The sequence below is a fragment of the Cebus imitator genome, unplaced genomic scaffold, assembly GCF_001604975.1.
Source record: "Cebus imitator isolate Cc_AM_T3 unplaced genomic scaffold, Cebus_imitator-1.0 Scaffold682, whole genome shotgun sequence".
Lineage (NCBI taxonomy): Eukaryota > Metazoa > Chordata > Mammalia > Primates > Cebidae > Cebus > Cebus imitator.
In genome coordinates, this window is record NW_016107997.1 from 431,466 (window position 1) to 452,402 (window position 20,937).

A 20,937-nucleotide genomic window follows, 5' to 3' on the forward strand; every position below is an offset into this window, starting at 1 on the left:
AAAAAAAAAAAAAAAAAAAAAGTAACAATTATACATGTATATCCACCTAAAAATAGAGCTTCCAAATACCTGAAACAAAAATGGACAAAATTGAAAACATAAATAGACAACTCAGTAGTTGGAGATTTTAATACCCCACTTTCAATAATTGGTTGAAAAACTAGACATAAATCAGCAAGTATGATATCGAAGACTTGAACAACATTATCAACCAAATGCCATATACAGAACATTCTATCCAGTGATTGCAGAATTCTTTTTAAGCATATTGGCACATTTCATAGGATAAGTCATATGCTAAGCCACAAAACAAGTCTCAGTAAATTTAAAGGTGACCATGTGGGATTTATCCCAGGAATGCGTGTTTGGTTTAACATCCAGAAATTATCGATGATATATACAGCATAAAGAATAATGAACAAAAAGCATATACCTATCTTAATATATGCAGAGAAAGAATTTGGCAAAATCTAACACCCATTTATGATTTTTTAAAAAGCTCCCAACAACTAGGAATAAAAGGGAAGTTCTCCAGTATGAAGAGGGGCTCCAACAATAGAACCGCAGCTAATATGACACCATACTCAAGACTGAATGCTTTGACCCTAAGATTGGAAACAAGGCCAGCATGTTTGCCTTTTCCACTTTAACATTCTAGTGGTTCTTGCCAGTACAATAAGGCAAGAAGGAAAAATATTAAAGGTACTTATGTTGGACAGGAGGAAGTACAACTCTCTTTATATGTAGGTGGTGTGATCTTGTATATAGAAAATTTTGTTGGGGATTGGGGTGGTGAGGAGAACTGCTAGCAATAATAAAGTTTAGTCAGGTTGGAGGATAGAAGATCAATATACAAAAATCATTTGTATTTCTATATCTGTACATGCATATTTAGTATATGTATATAAAAGAAATAGCTAAAAGTGAAATTAAGATAATATTTATACTAGCATCAAAAACAATAAAATAGGAATAAAGCTAAAGAGCAAGATTTGTACACTGAAAACTATAAAACATTGTTTATAGAAATTAGAGACCTAAATAACATTTTGTCTTTATAGATTAGAAGTTTTAATATTGTTGAGTTTGCATTTCTCCCCAAATTGATCTGTAAATTAAACACACTTCCTAGCAAAGTGCTGTGGGCTTTTTTGGTAGAAATGAATAAGTTGATCTTAAATTTTATATGGAACTGTGAAAGCCAGTCCTGATTCATGTGATAAAATACCACTTAGCAATAAAAAGGAATGAACTGTTGATATACTTAGCAGCATAGATGAATTGTATCTATTATGTAGAATGAAAGAAGCCAGGTCAAAATGGACTATTTTCTGATTCCATTATATAAATGAAATATATAATTTCCATTTATAATTATGTATAATTCTATATAATTTATATTAATGGAATTATACAAGATTATTCTGATCTATGGTGACAGAAAATAGATCAGTGGATGTCTGGATAAAGGGATCCAGTTGGAGAGAAAACTTACAGTGGTACACAGGTAATTTTGAGAGTGATGAATATTGCTGTCATCTGAATGTTTGTGTCTCTCCAGAATTCATGTTGAAATCTAATCCCCAATCTGTTGGTATTAAGATGTGAGGCCTTTAGGAGGGTAGAAACTTCATAAATGAGATTCGTGCTCTTATAAAAGAAACCTGAGGTTGTATATTAATCCCTTCTACACGTGAGAACACAGCAAGAAGGTACCATCTATGAAGTAGAGTGCTCACCAGACACTAAGTCTGCCCACACCTTGATCTGGACTTCCCCGTCTCCAGAACCATGAGCGCTGCATTTCTTACCTAGTCTACAGTATTTTTGTTACAGTAATCTGAATCGACTAAGACAGTTATGTTCATTATTTTGATTGTGGTGATGGTTTTACTAGTATATACATATATCAAAACATATTAAATTGTATACTTAAAATAGTTTATTATATGTCAGTTATACCTCAATTAAGCTGTTGTTATAAATCCTATTCATTATTGTTTTACTTAGGCACATTTTTAAACCCTTTTATATACTTTTTGTACAGAGTTAGAAAGGAAATATAAATTGATTTTATAGATTTTGTTCTTTTTATCCCTAAATCTTTTTGTGTAAACTGTATGATGAAACATAAGTAATATTTTTGCTTAAGTTTTTTTCTAAAGCATAACTGATATCCACATTAGGAAGATAGTGTTGGGCCAGTCATGGTGGCTCACATCTGTAATCCTAGTGCTTTGGGAGGCCAAGATAGGAGAACTGTTTGAGTGCAGGAATTCAAGACCAGCCTGGGGAACACAGGCCCCATCTGTACAAAAAATTTGAAAAATTAGCTAGGGGTGGTGGTACGTGCCTGTAGTCCCAGCTATTCAGGAGGCTGAGGTCGGAGGATCATTTGGGCCTGGGAGGTTGAAGCTGCATTGAGTGGTGATCATGCCACTGCACTCCAGCCTGGGCAACAGAGTGAGACCCTGTCTCAAAAAAAAACCTTTTTTTTTTTTTTTTTTTTTTTGTGAGACGGAGTTTCACTCTTGTTACCCAGGCTGGAGTGCAAGGGCGTGATCTCGGCTCACCGCAACCTCTGCCTCCTGGGTTCACGCAATTCTCCTGCCTCAACCTCCTGAATAGCTGGGATTACAGGCATGTGCTACCATGCCCAGCTAATGTTTTGTATTTTTAGTAGAGACGGGGTTTCACCGTGTTGACCAGGATGGTCTCAATCTCTTGACTTTGTGATCTATCCGCCTTGGCCTCCCAAAGTGCTGGGATTACAGGCTTGAGCCACTGCACCTGGCAAAAAAAAATTTTTTTTAATGAAGATAATGTTGCACCAGTAGTTTTCCAAATGGGATTTCCCATTTATTAAACACAGCCTTAATTTCCATGTGGGCTCTAAATGTTAACTTTGAAATAATAACTACAATGCTTACTTTTTTAAAGAAGTGAAGGGAAATAAATAAATAATTTTTAATGTATCTACAGGCAACACCAACATTGCTTAGAAGATTTGGATCTCAGCTTATCAAGTCAACTGTTTTGTCAGCCACTACTTCTCTTCGCGTATTAGCCCTTGGTGGTGAAGTGTTTCCATCATTGACAGTTCTTAGAAGCTGGAGAGGAGAAGGCAATAAAACACAAATATTTAATGTTTATGGTATCACAGAGGTATCAAGTTGGGCGACTATTTATAGGATTCCAGAGAAGATTCTTAACTCTGCTTTAAAGTAAGGGTTTTCATTATACTGTACAGAGAAGAGACACTATATTTCTAGGATCTTAACATTGACAGTGTTTTTTATAAGCACTGGGGTAATAATTTTAGAAACATGATTGTATCTAATTTTTTTTTTTTTGAGCCTTGCTCTGTTGTCCAGGCTGGAGTGCAGTGGCGCGATCTCAGCTCACTGCAGCCTCTGCTCCCTGGGTTCAAGCGATTCTCCTGCCTTAGCCTCCTGAGTAGCTGGGATTACAGGCGTGCACCACCACACCTGGCTAATTTTTGTATTTTTAGTAGAGATGGGGTTTCACCATGTTGGCCAGGATGGTCTCGATCTCTTGACCTCGTGATCCGCCCACCTCGGCCTCCCAAAGTACTTGGATTACAGGCATGAGCCACTGTGCCCAGCTGATTGTATAGAATATTTTAAGTTGGGAATCCAGAACCTTCCTTACTATAGCTAGTGCCAAGATACTGCTACAACATTTTGTACTAAATAGTAATTAATAACATGATAACCTTTCCACCTAACCTTTTCCTCTTGTCAGTCTTTGAATTATAGCATAACAAACTTTTTTTCTTTGATACAGTATGATTTAAATATATTGGAAAATATTCTAATGAAAACTTTCAAATCTGCTCTGGGTCTTATTTTCATAGATGTGAATTGCCTGTACACCTGGGATTTCCACTTCTTGGAACAGTAGTTGAAGTTAGAGATACTAATGGCTTCACAATTCAAGAAGGCAGTGGCCAAGTATTTTTAGGTTGTTTTATATTTGTTGATTGGGAATTTATTTTTTTCAAGAAAAAAGATCTGATGTGTTAATTTTATTATTTTCCTGTTTTTCATATGCCTATCTCATGCTTTTCAGTGATAGTTTTTAATCTCATTCATAGTCATGAAATATCAAATAAGTTACAATAATTATTTCAGATAATTTGTAATACACTAATAAAGGTAATTTAGAAACTGTAACTTGGATCTTCATATTTATATTTATAAGCAAAATTTAATCAGTCTAAGAATTTTTTAATTCCATAAATTTTAAGAAATACATTTCATTTTATCTCTTTGCTTATTTACTGAACTTTTTATGTCTGATTTTATCAGATAGCATTTTAAAATGAGCCTCCTTTTATTATTTAAATTTTGAAGTTTAGTCACTGAACTTTGGGAGATGCTATTGATTTGATGGTTTTTAATATATTTCCCTTGGATTTTTATGACATTGTGTTTATATCTTGGGAAGGTGGCAGAAACAGAGTGTGCTTTCTTGATGATGAAGTGACAGTACCACTTGGCACAATGCGAGCCACAGGAGACTTTGTGACTGTGAAAGATGGAGAGATATTTTTTCTGGGACGAAAGGATAGTCAGATCAAACGTCATGGCAAACGTCTTAACATTGAACTTGTGCAACAGGTAAAACTATTTAAATATTAAGTATCTATTCAGATATGTAGGTATTAGAAGCAGTCACCACCAATTTTCTATGCCAGGGGTCTGTATTATTTATACCTGTCATTTTTGTGTTAGTGTTAAATTACAATAAAATATATTAATAATTCAGTGTGCCCCTTATCCCCAGCATGAAGAGATAGTTATACTTTAAATAAGTGACAAATTGTATTTTGATATTTGTGAAATGAAACTGGCTTATTTTGCTTTAGGACCTATTATTTTGAAAAATATTGTGAACCCTATGTGCAAGTAATACTAACAGTAAAAAATAATTAAAAAAAAATCTCCAGTATATTCCAAAACTAAATTCAACTGTTGTGATTTCAGACATAAAAAAGTAAGCTTTTAGGAAGCTTGTTTGTAAATATCCTCATTGGCAAATTGGGATAATCTCTCTTATAGGTTGCTGAAGAGCTTCAGCAAGTGGAGTCTTGTGCCGTTACATGGTATAATCAGGAAAAATTAATTCTCTTCATGGTATCTAAAGATGCTTTAGTAAAAGATTACATCTTTAAAGAACTGCAGAAACATCTTCCAAGTCATGCAATTCCGGATGAGCTTGTATTGATTGATACTCTACCATTTACATCCCACGGTAATTTAAAGCAAATATGTTTCAGTGCCAAATAATACTAATTGTATTCATAACTAGCTTAATGGTCACATAAATCTTTATTATTTTTATAAATGATACTAGTATGTATTGTGATAGACCCTCTTTTGAATGCTTTATATAATTAGTTCATTTTATTTTCAGAAAATCCTGTGCGTAGGTGATATTATTCCTATATACAGATGAGGAAAATAAGGCTTAAAGAGGTTAAGTAATTAGGTGGGGCAAGGTGGTGAGCGCCTGCAGTTTCAGCCACTCAGGGAAGCTAAAGTGGAGAATGGCTTGAGGCCAGGAGTTTGGTGGTACAGTGTGCTGTTTGTGCCTGCAAATAACCATTGTACTCCAGCCTTGGCAACTTAGCAAGACCCCCATGTCAAAAAAAAAAAAAAAAAAAAAAAAAAAAAAAAAAAAAAAAAAGACCCCCATAAAAAAAAAAAAAAAAAAAAAAAAAAAAGAGGTTAAGTAATTTTCCAAAAATCATTTTGCTAGTTAGTGATTATATTAGTATAGTAGTCAGGGTTCTCCAGAGAAACAGAACCAATATATAGATATATAAAAGATTTATTGTCAGGAATTGACCCATGCAATTATGGAAGCTAAGAAGTCTAATAATCTGCTTTTGACAAGCTAGAGACTTAGGAAAGTCAATGGTATATTCAGTCTGAGTCCTAAGGCCTGACAATCAGGGGAGTGGATGATATAAATCCTGGTTTGAGGACAGGAGGAGATGAGATGTTCTAGCTTAAACCGTGATGCAAGAAAAAGGGTGCAGGCCAGGTGCAGTGACTCACGCCTATAATTCCAGCACTTTGGGAGGCCAAGGTGGAGGATCACTGAGGTTGTGAGTTTGAGACCAGCCTGGCCAAAATGGTGAAACCATGTCTACTAAAAATACAGAAAAAAGTAGCTGAGCGTGGTGGTGCACGCCTGTAGTCCCAGCTATTTGGGAGGCTGAGATGGGAGGCTCACTTGAACCCAGGAGGGAGAGGTTGCAGTAAGCCAAGGTTGTGCCACTGCATTCCAGCCTGGGCAACAGAGTGAGACCCCGTCTCAAAAAAAAGAAAAAGGGTGCAAATTCTTTCTTTCTCTGCCTTTTTTCTGTTTTGGCTCTCAACAGATTGGATGATGCCCAATCTGCTTTACTGAGACCTTAGTTAGATTCATATGCTAATCTTATCCAGAAGCACCCTCACAGACCTACCCAGAAAAATGTTCAATCTGGGCACCCTGTGGCCCACCCATATTGACACATACAATTAACCTATTGCAGTGATAGAATTGATACTCTATCTAGGACTTTTTTATTTTAATTTTATTATTGTCTGTTTTGTCTATCTAGGACTGTTTGACTTAAAAATATATAATCTTAGTCACCATATTATATTGCTTTCCCAATTTCATTTTTATATGCTATACACTTTAAAATGCAGTGGTTGCTCATTTAATGGAACTATTTCTTTAACTTTTGAAATTGAGATAAATTGGATAAATATTAGCTCCTTTATTTTTTTTTGAGACAGGGTCTCACTTCTTTACCCAAGCTGGAGTGCAGTGCAATAAGGGCTCACTGCCGCAGCCTCAACTTCCTGGTTCAAGTGATCCTCTCATCTTAGCCTCCCAAGTAGCTAGGACTACAGGCAAATTTTTAAATGTTTTGTAGAGACAGGGTCTCACTATATTGCCCAGGCTGGTCTCAAACACCTAGCCTCCCAAAGTGTTGGGATTACAGGAGTGAGCCACTATGCCTGGCCTTCTTCTCATCTGTTTCTCTCTACATTCTTCATAGCATCAAACTGCTTTTTAGAACTGATTGTCGACAACAGACTCTTTACATGATTTCTGTGTTGTACAAAGAAAAATGTATATGGCTAATGAAGATATAAAGGCTTTGAGTGAAGTTTTATAATGTTGTTTTAAAACATTTGTTCGTTCTTTTCTATATTAAGGCAAAATTGATGTTTCTGAGTTAAACAAGATATATTTAAACTACATAAACTTGAAGTCTGAGAATAAGCTCAGTGGGAAAGAGGACCTTTGGGAAAAAGTACAGTATTTGTGGAAGGTACAATTTTTAAGTTACAAAATTATTATAAAGAAGTTATTTTATGTCTTTAAGGAATGATATCCTAACAAGTTACATAAAATTTTCTGACAATGTTACTGCTACCCGGATGTTAGGTAGTATAGCTTCATTTATCCAATTTGTATTAAAATGAAGGTTAGGTTCTCTACTGTAAGATTAGATTAAGTTCCCCACAAAGAAATTTATTGAAAGTGAAGTAGTCATAAAAGGTGTAAGTAGACAAAACCTGTTTTGACATAACTGTTCTCTAAGAGGATCAGTAGAATGTAGTAACACTCTTGTCTGAGCTGAGAAAATAGCCAAATCTTGCTATAGCACAGTGTGTTGTTTGTCATACTTAGGGCTTATGTCATTATTCTAAAAGAACTCAAAGTTCTTTTAGAGAGAATTTAAAAAATATGTATATCTCAATAAGTTAATAATTTTTCTTAAATAAAATGTAGATATTTCTTTTCTAAAGGGTTCTAAAAGGAGGATGTAATTGTGTAGACTTGTCTAAAAATAGAGGTTATCTAAAAGTCTCATCTACTTCATTTTTAGATTATTGGAAAGTAATTTTGATTTATATGAAGCAGCCAAAGATAAATTATTTCCATATTATAGAAATATTAGAAATATTGGCTGTTGGTATCTTGTGGGCTATATACTTAATACATCAAATGTTTTTGTCCCAATTTTATGGGTAAGAAAACTGCTGTAAAGTGAAGTGTATTTTGTACTGTTAGATGAATTTGTGACAAAATTGGTAGCACAGTGATCTCCTTTAACGTAAATAAAACAATTTAAAACTTTATTTTTATTAAAAGTATTTATTTTGTATTTCTAATTGTTATTATTATTATTATTTTTGAGATGGAGTTTCACTCTGTCACCCAGGCCAGAGTGCAGTAGCGCAGTGTTGGCTCACTGCAACCTCCACCCACCCGGTTCAAGCAATTCTCCTGCCTCAGCCTTCCGAGTAGCTGAGATTACAGGCACCTACCAATACGCCCAGCTAATTTTTGTGTTTTTAGTGGAGATGGGGTTTCACCATAATGCCCAGGATGGTCTCAAACTCCCGACCTCAGGTGATCCGCCTGCCTTGGCCTCCCAAAGTGCTGGGATGACAGGTGTAAGGCACAACACCCAGCTTATATTTCTAATTATTAATGTATTTACTCTCATCTCTATATATTACCTGTAAATGTTGAAGTCTTTTGGTTTTAGACCTTTACATCGCCATATTTCTCTATTCTTTCCTCTGTAGTCTACCCTGAATCTCCCAGAAAATCTTTTGAAGGTTCCTGATGAGTCACGATTCTTAAATAGTGGTGGAGATTCACTAAAGTCCATGCGACTCCTCAGTGAGATTGAAAAACTTGTTGGGACATCAATACCTGGGCTTCTGGAAATGATTCTCAGCAGTTCCATTTTAGAGATTTATAATCACATCCTTCAAACAGTGTTTCCAGATGAAGATGTGACATTCAGGAAGAGTTGTGCCACAAAAAGGAAACTCAGCAACATTAATCAAGAGGAAGCCAGTGGAACATCTTTACCTCAGAAAGCCATCAGGACTTTAAGTTGCCACAACGAGAATAATGCTTTTGTTGCACTGAGCAGAGGGAGTCAAATTTTGTCTCTGAATACCACTAGGTTTTTACCAAAGTTAGGACATTGCTCTTCAGCCTATCCTTCTGATTCAATTTCACAGACCAACACTCACGATTTAAAAGGCCTAAATTCTCCAGTTCTTATTGGGAAGTCAAAAGATCCATCCTGTGTTGCAAAAGTTCCTGAAGAGGGGAAACCTGCGATAGGGACCCAGAAAATGGAGTTACATATGAGGTGGAGGTCAGACACAGGCAAATGCGTAGATGCTTCACCGCTGGTTGTAATACCTGCTTTTGATGAGTCATCTACAACTGTGTACATTGGTTCCCATTCTCATAAAATGAAGGCAGTTGACTTCTACTCTGGGAAGGTGAAATGGGAACAGAGTTTGGGAGATCGAATTGAATCCTCAGCCTGTGTATCTAAGTGTGGAAACTTTATTGTGGTGGGTAAGTTTTTGAATTTGAGGTTTGTGGAGTTAAATTGAATTACCATACAATAATCTTCATAGGTCCAAGTTAAACTTAAAAAAAACATCTATGTATGATGGATGGGTTTGGTTGCTGTCAAAAAGTATTAGTTAATCATGTGCTGATTAACAATGTGGGCCTTGGGGTCAAGAGTCCCTGGATTTGAACCTAGTTCTATAGCTGTTACGGGCTCTGTGACCTTTAGCAAGTTACTGAACCTCTTAGAACTTCACTTCCTTGTGGGTAAAAGGGAATAATAATAAATCTATTGCTGCATCACAAATACCCCAAAACTCAACAACCTAGAACAACACAAATTTATTGTCTCATAGTTTCTATGGGTCAGCAATTTAGGAGCAGCTTAGCTGGCAGTTCTGCTCAGGGCTTTCACGTGGCTATAGCCATCTGAAAGCTTGATTTGGGCTGGAAAATCTGCCAAGATAGCTTATTTGCATCACTATTAGCAGAGAGCCTCAGTTCTTTGCTGGTTCTTGGCAGGAAGCTTCAATTCTTACCACATGAGCCTTCTCTAGTCTGCTTGTCTGCCCTTACAACATGGCAGCTAACATTCCTTAGAGTGAGTCATCCAGGAGAGAGCAAGTAAGGAGGAAGAGAGTACCTTTTATGACCTAGACTTCCAAATTCCATACCATCATTTTTGTTTTCTTCTGTTAATTAGAAGTGTGTAACTCGGCTGGGTGCGGTGGTTCACACCTGTAATATCAACACTTTGACAGGCCGAGGCGGATAGATTGCTTGAGCCCAGGAGTTCAAGACCAGTCTGGGCAACATGCAAAAACTCTGTCTCTAGAAAAAATACAAATATCAGCCAGGCATGGTAGTACATGCCTGTAGTCCCAGCTACTCAGAAGACTAAGGTGGGAGGATTACTAGAGCCCAGTAGGTTGAGGCTGCTGTTAGTGGTGATTGTGCCACTGCACTCTGGCCTGGGAAAACAGAGCAGGACTCTGTCTCAAAAAATAAAAAAGTGTGTAGTTCAAACCATACTCAAGGGGAAGAGAATCAGGCTCCACCTCTTGAAAGGAAGTGCATCAAAGAATTCATGGACATGTTTTAGAACCACCAGAATCTTTATCAAGCTTTTGGGAGGATTAAATGCGATAATTGTTTATGATTCCATTGGTGCATTGCTAGGGGTGTGCCACCACACCTGGCTAATGTTTGAATTTTTTTGTAGAGTTAGAGTTTCTGCATGTTGCCCAGGCTGGCCTCAAACTCCTGGGGTCAAGCAATCTGCCCACCTCAGCCTCCCAAAGTGCTGAGATTACAGGCATGAGCCACCATGTCTAGCGAGCATTTTTTCATAAATGCTTATTAAGTGTTAGCTACTACCTGCTGCTGAGTTTCATTAAGGTGTAGGTGACTTTTACTTTATTAGGAATATGGGGGTCCTGGGTATATTATCTCCCCCTGACTACAACTCTCTTTTTTTTTTTTTTGGGGGACAGAGTTTCGCTCTTGTTACCCAGGCTGGAGTGCAATGGCGCGATCTCGGCTCACCGCAACCTCCGCCTCCTGGGTTCAGGCAATTCTCCTGCCTCAGCCTGCTGAGTAGCTGGGATTACAGGCACGCGCCACCATGCCCAGCTAATTTTTTGTATTTTTAGTAGAGACGGGGTTTCACCGTGTTGACCAGGATGGTCTCGATCTCTTGACCTCGTGATCCACCCGCCTCGGCCTCCCAAAGTGCTGGGATTACAGGCTTGAGCCACCGCGCCCGGCCCTTACAACTCTCTTTTTATTCTGCCAAATATGTTAGGTTTCATTTTACATGCTCATGGAATCTTCATCAAAGCTTTTCAGACTAAAGGCTTATGAATAGCTTTCCCTACTTATGCTATCCTAGCGGCAGTCTCCTTGAATCTGAATTTGATTCGTCTCTTCTTCCCCTTTGTTGGTGTTCACTCGGAGTGGTTGGCAAAATATTAAAGATATATTAGGAAAAGTATAGATTAGTCTCAAACTTTTTGGAAGGCCAAAAGGTTTTATTGAGACAGGTAGAAGGCAGCTGCCTCATTAACATTAGCATAGGAAAGAGAGAGAGAGAATAAAGGCCTTCCCAGTTTAAGTCTGCTTACCCCACATCACTTTATCTCCAGTCTGTTTACTTATGTAAACTTTGTACTGGATAGCCCTCTCAGTGGGAGATCAAAGGGGAATTACCTGTTGATAGTGTTCACTGTGGGCCTGGAACCTAAAGCTTTTATCACTCGTATAACCACTCTTTTAACCATGTTAATTATCCACAAGTGTGTTAACTTAGAACCTCTGTTGTAAAATCTGGATGGAATAAATGTGTGGACAGACAGAGGGTATTAGTCAATTCTTGCTAGTTCTTGGTATTGTTAGCTTTAACTTTTTTAATTACAGCCATTGAAAAAATCATGAGTGGTATTTTATTGTGGTTTTAATTTGCCTTTACGTATCGACCAGTGATGTTGAGCATTTTTTTTTTTTTTTTGAGACAGGGTTTTGCTTTTTCACCTAGGCTGGAGTGTAGTGGTGTGAACATGGGTCACAACACCCTTGAACTCCTGGGCTCAGGTGATTCTCCCACCTCAGCCTCTGGAGCAGCTGGGACTACAGACATGCACCACCACACCTGGCTAATGTTTGTAATTTTTATGGAGACAGAATTTCTGCATGTATTTTGCATGTGTTCTCTCAGTATGGGGAGTTTTATTCTCTTAGGACAGTAGCATAGTGTCTTTTGAAGAGGAGTTCTTTATTTTGATGAAGTCCAGTTTATTTTTTTTTAATAGGTCATGCTTTTTTGGTATCATATCTTAGCAATCTTTGCCTAATCCAAGGTCAAAAAGATATTCTTCTGAATTTTCTTTTGGAATTAAACTGAATTGACAGAAATCTTTACCCAGCTGAGTTCTGGGGTGCTCTGCTATGTAGGACATTTCTCTTTGTCATCTCTGAGCTGGCCACTACTCTCTTGCTACTAAGTGATAATTGCCAGGAAAAAAAAGCATAAAAAAGTACATTGGGAATTGGGCCTCAAGTGAGTGGCAGTGGCCATAGGCAGAGCCATCTAGAGAGTGGGCATCAGTGAAACTGCCCTAAATAGCTGTCCCCAAAGTCTCCTTCTGATTATCATGATCTCCAGGGAACCTGAGTGACCTTCACTTTGGAGATTTGAACCATCTCTATTTCCAGCTAGGTTATTTTGACTACACCAAAGTCAAGGACTCCTGCCCTGTTGTCTCATCCATAGCAGCAATTTGGGAAAAGCAGTTTAGTTGTTAAGAGCCCAGGCTCTAGAGCTTGACTTCTTAGATTCAAATCTTGGTTCTGCTACATATGAGCTGTGAAATTTTTCCCTAGTAATTTAGTCTCTCTGTGCTTCAATTTTACCATCTAAAAAATGTGGTTCTAATAGTACTTACTTTACTGTGAGGATTAAATGAATTAATAGATGTAATGTATTTAGAATAGTACCTGACAATAGTAAATGCTCAGTGAACATTGACTATTAATGTTAGCACTTCGTAAACACCTTTTGTGCACTGGGCATTTATTCACATCATCTGAATTGTCACAATGACCCTGGAAATAGGTGAATCCACATTCTGCAGATGAATAATTTGTGGCTTAGCAACACTGGGTAATTTGCCCAGTGATAGTCATGATGAAATTTGAATCCAGACGTGTCAAAAATAGTGGAGCACTTTTTAAAAAGAATTATGTAAAAAATTAGTGAAGTGCTTTTAAAAGATGATACACCTACTAAATAGATATTTTACACAAGTGATTACTACTCACGTCCTGCTTTGCATTGCTAAAATGTGAGCCAGATGAGCTGATCACAGACCCTACGTATAGAGGAGGGCTGAATAGAAATTGCATGATATAGGCTAAAGAATTATTTCCTAGTAATATATCTATATCAAATGTTTTACGTTTTATTTCTCTGCAGGCTGTTACAATGGATTAGTTTATGTTCTGAAAAGTAATAGTGGAGAAAAATACTGGATGTTTGCTACTGAAGATGCTGTCAAAAGCTCACCAACCATGGATCCCACCACAGGACTCATTTACATTGGATCTCATGACCAGCATGCATATGCTTTAGATATTTATGTAAGAATTCACCTCAAATTAGCTGGGCATGATTTTACACACCTGTAATGGTAGCTCCTCGGGAGGCTGAGGTGGGAGGGCTGCTTGAACCTGGGATGCTGAGGTTACAGTGAGCCAAGATCGTGACACTGTACTCCAGCTTGGGTGACTAGAGTGAGACTGTCTCAAAAAAAAAAAAATTCACCTTACTAGTCTTAATACCATAAGCATAGAAGCATTAAATTTCTAATACTTAGAAGAAGAGTGAGTAACTGTCAGGTGCAGTTGAGTCTTGGAATAGGTATTAACTATTTCCCAAGCTTATCATTGTGGTCTGGGAAGAATAAAGCATTAATTAAGTCTTAATATCTTAAGAGCTTTTTAACTTCGTTACCAAATATACCACAAATAAGTGTGCTACTCAGAATTTTGGAATGTAAAGAATTTAGGATTATCATCTTGACAACAGAAATAGAATAACAAAGGAAGATGTCAGTAAGATATTTTAAGACCTGATTGCATAAAAATTAAAATGTTATATAAGAATTATGAAATTAAACAAGCTGGGTAAATTTTTGAAATAAATGTAAAAAAAAAGTGGAAATTCATTTATAAGTATAAATGAAAATTAAGATCAAATATAAAATTAATAAGACAAATATAAAGACTCAGATAGATAGAAAAATAAACAAGGGACATAAACACACAGGACCCCAAAGAAATGTAGTAAATGTATATAAATATTTCATAAATTTAATAATCAAAGGAATGAAAATTAAAATCTATGAGAGAAACAAATGGTATTAGATTAGAAAACATATTTGTCATAACATTAAATGCTGATGAGAGTGGTAAGAGGTTGTAACTGGTGAGGCCTCTAATGAAAACGATTTGACCATAGGTAACAGTATTATATACTTTGATCCAATAAAATTCTTTTTTTAGAAATCCTGGCAAAATAATTAGAAACACAGTCAAATATATGCAATAAGATGCCAATTTCTAAGTTGTTTATAATACCAAGAAATCCCAAAAAAATGTTCAATAAGGTAGAGACAGAAATTATTTATGTTCATGTGGGATACTATGCATTATAATTATATTTAAATCATTTTACAGAATCAGTGAGCAAAACATGATACCAAGTTGTATATTCAGAATGATCTCAACTATATTAAATCATTATGTGTGTGTGTGTATACACACACACACACACATTCTCAGATGTATATGAACAGACACACACACACCCATACCCCAAAAAGATCAAATGAGAAAATGCTAAAATGTTAAGCTTGGTTGTCTCTGGGTGGTATCCTTTGTCTTCTTTATACTAAGCTGATTTTTCACATAGGCCTGTGTTTTATACTAAAGATAAAAACATATTAACTAAACAGATACAGTATCATGAAGGGTCGGATATATGGATTTGTTAACCATCAGCAAAACCAAATTAATTTATTTTCTTATTTGCAGAGAAAGAATTGTGTTTGGAAGTCAAAATGTGGAGGAGCTGTCTTTTCCTCTCCGTGTTTAAACCTGATTCCACATCATTTGTATTGTGCTACATTGGGAGGACTTTTACTGGCTGTAAATCCTGTAGGCATAAAATAATACACATTGATTTTATTTCCTATCTTTTCTTTAAATTTTTAAAAATTTTGCTTTGAGCTCTGAAAGTTTGAATAGTTTTCAGTTATAGTTGTCCACATACACCAAACTAGAATTCATTAAAAACAATTGACATGAAATCTAGAAAGATACGAAAATTTAAGTTCTTGTATGGTTTTTTTTTTTTTTTTTTTGAAATGGAGTCTCACTCTGTCACCCGGGCTGGAGTGCAGTGGTACAGTCTCAGCTCACTGCAACTTCTGCCTCCTGGGTTCAAGCGATTCTCCTGCCTCAGCCTCCTAAGTAGCTGGGATTACAGGCATGTACCACCACACCCAGCTAATTTTTGTATTTTTAGTAGAGATGGGGTTTCACCATGTTGGTCAGGCTAGTTTTGAACTCCTGGACCTTGTGATCTGCCCACCTCAGCCTCCCAAAGTGCTGGGATTATAGGTGTGAGCCACCATGCCCAGCTCTTCTAGATATGTTTTATCTACTTTTTAAATTGACAGAATTTTTAAAATCATATTAAGAACTTTATGTCTATCATAGGGATAACTCTTAGGTGCTAGCTATTTCTTTGCTTGTTTTACTAAGCGTTTTTCCTGGTTCTCATAAATAGCATTGATTAATTTTATCTATGTATACCAGCTTCATTTATAATGTCCACATATAGCATTTTCTGATATTTTAGCTCTACCACTGGGAGATATATGTTTGTTTTATAAAAGGTATCTGATTAGTAGGATGGTGTAAAATGCTGTGAATTGCTTTTTCCTGTGACAGGCTACTGGGAATGTTATTTGGAAACATTCCTGTGGAAAACCACTCTTCTCTTCCCCACGATGTTGCTCACAGTATATTTGTATTGGCTGTGTAGATGGGAATTTACTCTGCTTTACTCACTTTGGAGAACAGGTAATAAATAATACAATAAATTTTTTTCTAGAACAATAAAATTTTATACATATAAAAATCTTATATATATAAAGTACAACTAGAAATTTTGTATCTCTCTATAAAATATATATTTTATATATCTATATCTAGTTCTATTTTATATATATATTTATATATGTCTTTGCCAAAGGCAAAGCAGATGATGACAACTGAAGTAACATTTTAAACATTATTCAACTCATGATGTTGAGAAGTAGTTCTGTTTTAATTGTGAAGCCATGGATTTCTTAATTTTTTAATCAAGATATAGATTTAAAAGATACCCAAACATTGTTACACTTTTTTTGCCATCTCTTTCCCCCAATTTTTAAAATATTACCAGTTTTTAGCCTGTTTCATTGTAACTTCTATTGAGATTATGAAAGCTTAAATAAACCCCTGGTTTCTTTTAATTGATACAGATATTTGTGCCTATTTATGGGGTATGTATGTGATATTTTGTTACATGCATAGACTGTATAATGATCAAGGGTGTTTGTGGTGTCCATCACCTTGAGAACTTAACATTACTGTGTTGGGATCATTTCTTTTAGCTATTCTGAAATAGACAACACATTGTGTTGGCTGTAGTCATCCTACTCTGCTACTGAACATTAGAACTTATTTTTTCTTATGGTATGTTTTTACCTATTACTAACCTGTTTTTTAATTTTTTAATTACCTAACCCACCCAACTTCTTTTGTTTTTCCTTTTGAGACACAGTCTCACTCTGTCACCAGGCTGGAGTGCAGTGGTGCAATCTTGGCTCACTGCAGCCTCTGCCTCCCCAGGTTCAAGCAGTTCTCCTGCCTCAGCCTCCCAAGTAGCTGGGACTACAGGTGTATGCTGCCCTGCCTGGCTAATTTTTGTATTTTTAGTAGAGATGGGGTTTCACCATATTGCCCAGGCTGGTCTCAAACTCCTGACCTCAAGTGATCCATGCGCCTCAGCCTCCCAAAAAGATTACAGGCATAAGCCACCACACCTGGCCCCAACTTCTATTATTCTATTCTCTTCCTTCATGAGATCAACTTTTTTAGCTCTCACATCAGTGAGAACATGCAATATTTGTCTTTATAACCCATGTTATCCATCCATGTTGCTGCAAATGACATGATTTCATTTTTTTTTATGGCCTAATACTATTTCATTGCATCTATATATAGTACATTTTCTTTATCCACTCCTCCATTGGTGGACACTTAAGTTCATTCCATATCTTTGCTATTGTGAGTAGTGCTGCAGTAAATATGGGAGATGGGCGTGCAGGTGTCTCTTTGATAAACTGATTTCTTGTCTTTTGGGTAAATAGTAGTAGGATTGTTGGATCATATGATAGTTTTCTTCTTAGTTTTTTGAGAAATCTCCATACTGTTTTCCATAATGGCTGCACTAATTTACATTCCCACCAGCACTGTAAGTTCCTTTTTCTCCACATCGTTGCCAGCATCTGTTATGTTCTTTTAATAATAGCCATTTTAACTGGGTAAGATGATATTTCATTGTGGTTTTGATTTGCATTTCCCTGATCATTAGTGATGTTGAGTGTTTTTTTTCATATACCTGTTAGCCATTTGTATGTCTTCTTTTGAGATATGTCTATTCATTTCCTTTGCCCACTTTTTAATAGGATTATATGTTTGTTTACTGCTGTGTTGAGTTCCTCATATTCTAGATGTTAGTCCCTTGCTCAGTGAATAGTTTGCAAATATTTTCTCCCATTGAACAGGCTGTCTCTTCACTCTGCTGTTTCCTTTGCTGTGCAGAAGCTTTTTAGCTAATTTAGTCTCACTTAACTGTTTTTTTGATGCCTATACTTTTTAGGTCTTAGCCATAAAAGCTTTGCTTAGACCAATGTCCTAAAGTGATTCCCTTATGTTTTCTTCTAGTAGTTTTAACTGGTTTTGGGTCTTCTGTTTAAGTCTTTAATCTATCTTGAGTTTATTTTTATATACAGTGAGAGTTCCAGTTTATTCTTCTGCATGTAGAGATCCAGTTTTCCCAGCACCATTTATTGAAGAGGGTGTCCTTTCCCCATTATGCATTTTTGACAACTTTGCCAAAACTCAGTTGGATGTAACTATGTGGATTTATTTCTAGGTTCTCCATTCTATTACATTGATCTATTTTTATACCACTACAGTGCCATTTTGGCTACTTTAGCTGTATTTTGAAGTCAGTTACTGTGATGTGTTCAGCTTTGTACTTTTTACCCAATATTGCTTTGGCTATTCTGGGCCTTTTTTGATTCCATATGAATTTTATTTTTAAGAGATGGGGCCTTGCTCTGATTCCCAGGCTGTAGTGCACTGGCACAATTTTGGCTCCCTGAAACCTCCATCTCCTGAGTTTAAGCCATTCTTCTGCCTCAGCCTCCTGGGTAGCTGGGATTACAGGTGTGCACCACCACGCCCAGCTAAGTTTTGTCTTTTTAGTAGAGATGGGATTTCACCATATTGGCCAGGCTGGTCTTGAACTCTTGACCTCAGGTGATCCACCCGCCTCAGCCTCCCAAAGTGCTGGGATTACAGGTGTGAGCCACTGTACCCAGCCACAACTCATAACTTTTTATCATTGCACATAAACTCTTCCTTTCAGCCCAATTAACTCTTTTTTCCTGCATTTGGAAAAAAGAATATACAGTTTGTATGTGATACGATACATTGAAAAGTGGTCTTAAATTTTTATTTTTTTTTGAGACAGGGTCTCACTCTGTTGCCCAGAGTAGAGTGCAGTAGCATGGTCTTGGCTCACTGCAACCTCCGCTTCCCATGCTCAAGTGATTCTCCCACTCAGCTTGCCCAGTAGCTGGGACTACAGGTGGGTGCCACCTCGCCTGGCTAATTTTTTTATGTTTTTAATAGAGACAAGGTTTCGCCATGTTGGCCAGGCTGGTTTTGAATTCCTGATTGCAGGTGATCTGCCTGCCGTGGCCTCCCAAAATGCCAGGATTACATGCGTGAGCCACCATGCCTGGCTCAGCTTTTAAGATACACTGAAAACTCAATGTGGTTTTAACTTTGAACCCAGTGTCTCTGAATAATGCTAACTCTTGAATGGGGTTCAAAATTAATTTTACTTATGTACATCAGTGAATCACATAATAATAACACTCTAGTATATTTTGTCTTGGATTTTACTACTGGGACAGAGGCCTAGTATGAGATTGCTACTTTTCAGAAAAAGCCATTTTTTCTGTGTATAGTTACAATTCAAATAGCCTATGTCTCTTAGGTTTGCATTAAGAACCTCACAGAGCTTTAAGGGAGAATTGGAGCAATTAGATGAATGAATTATATTTATTTTTATTACTCTTTATAGGTTTGGCAGTTCTCTACCAGTGGACCAATCTTTTCATCCCCGTGTACCTCACCATCAGAGCAAAAAATATTTTTTGGTTCCCATGATTGCTTTATCTACTGTTGTAACATGAAAGGTCACCTGCAGTGGAAATTTGAAACTACTTCAAGGGTCTATGCAACACCGTTTGCTTTCCATAACTACAATGGCAGCAATGAAATGCTGCTGGCAGCAGCATCTACTGATGGAAAATTATGGATCTTGGAATCTCAGAGTGGACAATTGCAAAGTGTTTATGAACTTCCTGGAGAAGTATTCTCTTCTCCTGTGGTCCTGGAATCAATGCTCATTATTGGGTGTAGAAATAATTATGTTTATTGTCTGGATTTATTGGGTGGCAATCAAAAATAATCAAATATGGTCCTTATTTATATAACAAATGTGAGCTGTTTGAAAATATTTTATGATGATAGAGCATGTGGGTAGACTTATTTTATATTAAAGATTATATTTTGGCTAAGAAACAGAAATTTGTCTACTACACTTGATTGGAGAACAACGTTTTACTTCCCATAGGAACAACAGAAGCTTTTACAAGGAGTCAGAGAACAAAACACATCAATATACTTAGTTTTAGCAGGACTTTTGTTTAATTAGGTATGATGGTTAACTTTATGTGTCAGTGTGACTGGCTAAGGGATGTCTGGATAGCTGGTAAAACATTATTTCTGGGTGTGTCTGTGAGGCTGTTTCTGTAAAAGATTAGCATTTAAATTTGAATCAGTAGACTAAGAAGACCCTCCCTCACTAGTGTGCCAGTGTGGGTGGCATCGTTCAATTTGATGAGGGCCTAGAACGAAAAGGTAGAGGAGGGGCAGATGTTCTCTTCTTGCTGAGATGTATCCATCTGCTCCTGCCCTTGGACATCAGAGCTCCTGGTTCTGAAGCCTTTAGACCCCTTTCCTGGGTCTCCAGCCTGCAAATGGCAGATGGTGGTACTTCTCAGCCTCCATAATCACTTAAGCCAATTTCCATAATACAGCTCTCCTAATCACTATGTTTCTATGGAGAACCCTAATACATTAAGCTAATTTTATGTGTTTTTTTCCTTAAAAAAACAAGATCCCTGTGGGGGAAAAAAGGATCAGAATGTACTTAGTGGGTTAAAAACAGTCTTTATATAATACGTCATTACATGAATTTGCCATTCATGGCAAAGGTTTTCAAAGGCAGGATCTAGTTATCGAATTACATTCCTTATTTAATATTTTTAAATGAAGTACGAATGTAGAATAAAATACACACATACCCCATACCTTCCCCCCACACACAGTACAATTTCATGTTTGTTTATATGTGGTGATTTCAGGGATTCATTGTTCCTAGCAATGCCCTTTCCTTAAAATTTTTATCTTTTGCTCATCGTGGAATGGGTTTGATGTTTATTTTGCATTAATTTTGATTTTTTAAAAATACTGCATCAAAATACTATTTCTGTTGATCACTGGGTTTTCTGGAAGCCAAGGCAAGTGCTCACATGCCTAACTCACTTTTCA

At 36.7% G+C, this 20,937-nt stretch overlaps 1 protein-coding gene across 13 annotated transcripts in view; it reads left to right on the forward strand.

Moving 5' to 3' along the window:
- Positions 1–19,906, forward strand: part of AASDH (aminoadipate-semialdehyde dehydrogenase) — a 41,818-nt gene extending 21,912 nt beyond the window's left edge. For 12 of the 13 annotated variants that reach the window (XM_017518510.2, XM_037734905.1, XM_017518511.2 and 9 more), the window contains 10 exons: positions 2,983–3,224; positions 3,878–3,984; positions 4,471–4,643; positions 5,085–5,277; positions 7,242–7,357; positions 8,625–9,420; positions 13,388–13,551; positions 15,007–15,129; positions 15,928–16,059; positions 19,403–19,906. In XM_017518510.2, coding sequence (XP_017373999.1) covers positions 2,983–3,224; positions 3,878–3,984; positions 4,471–4,643; positions 5,085–5,277; positions 7,242–7,357; positions 8,625–9,420; positions 13,388–13,551; positions 15,007–15,129; positions 15,928–16,059; positions 19,403–19,792 — 2,436 coding nt within the window. In that variant the 3' untranslated portion in view covers positions 19,793–19,906. Of the gene's footprint in view, positions 1–2,982; positions 3,225–3,877; positions 3,985–4,470; positions 4,644–5,084; positions 5,278–7,241; positions 7,358–8,624; positions 9,421–13,387; positions 13,552–15,006; positions 15,130–15,927; positions 16,060–19,402 lie in introns of those variants that run through there. The other variant, XM_037734908.1, reaches the window with a different exon arrangement.
- The last annotated feature ends 1,031 nt before the right edge of the window (positions 19,907–20,937 follow it).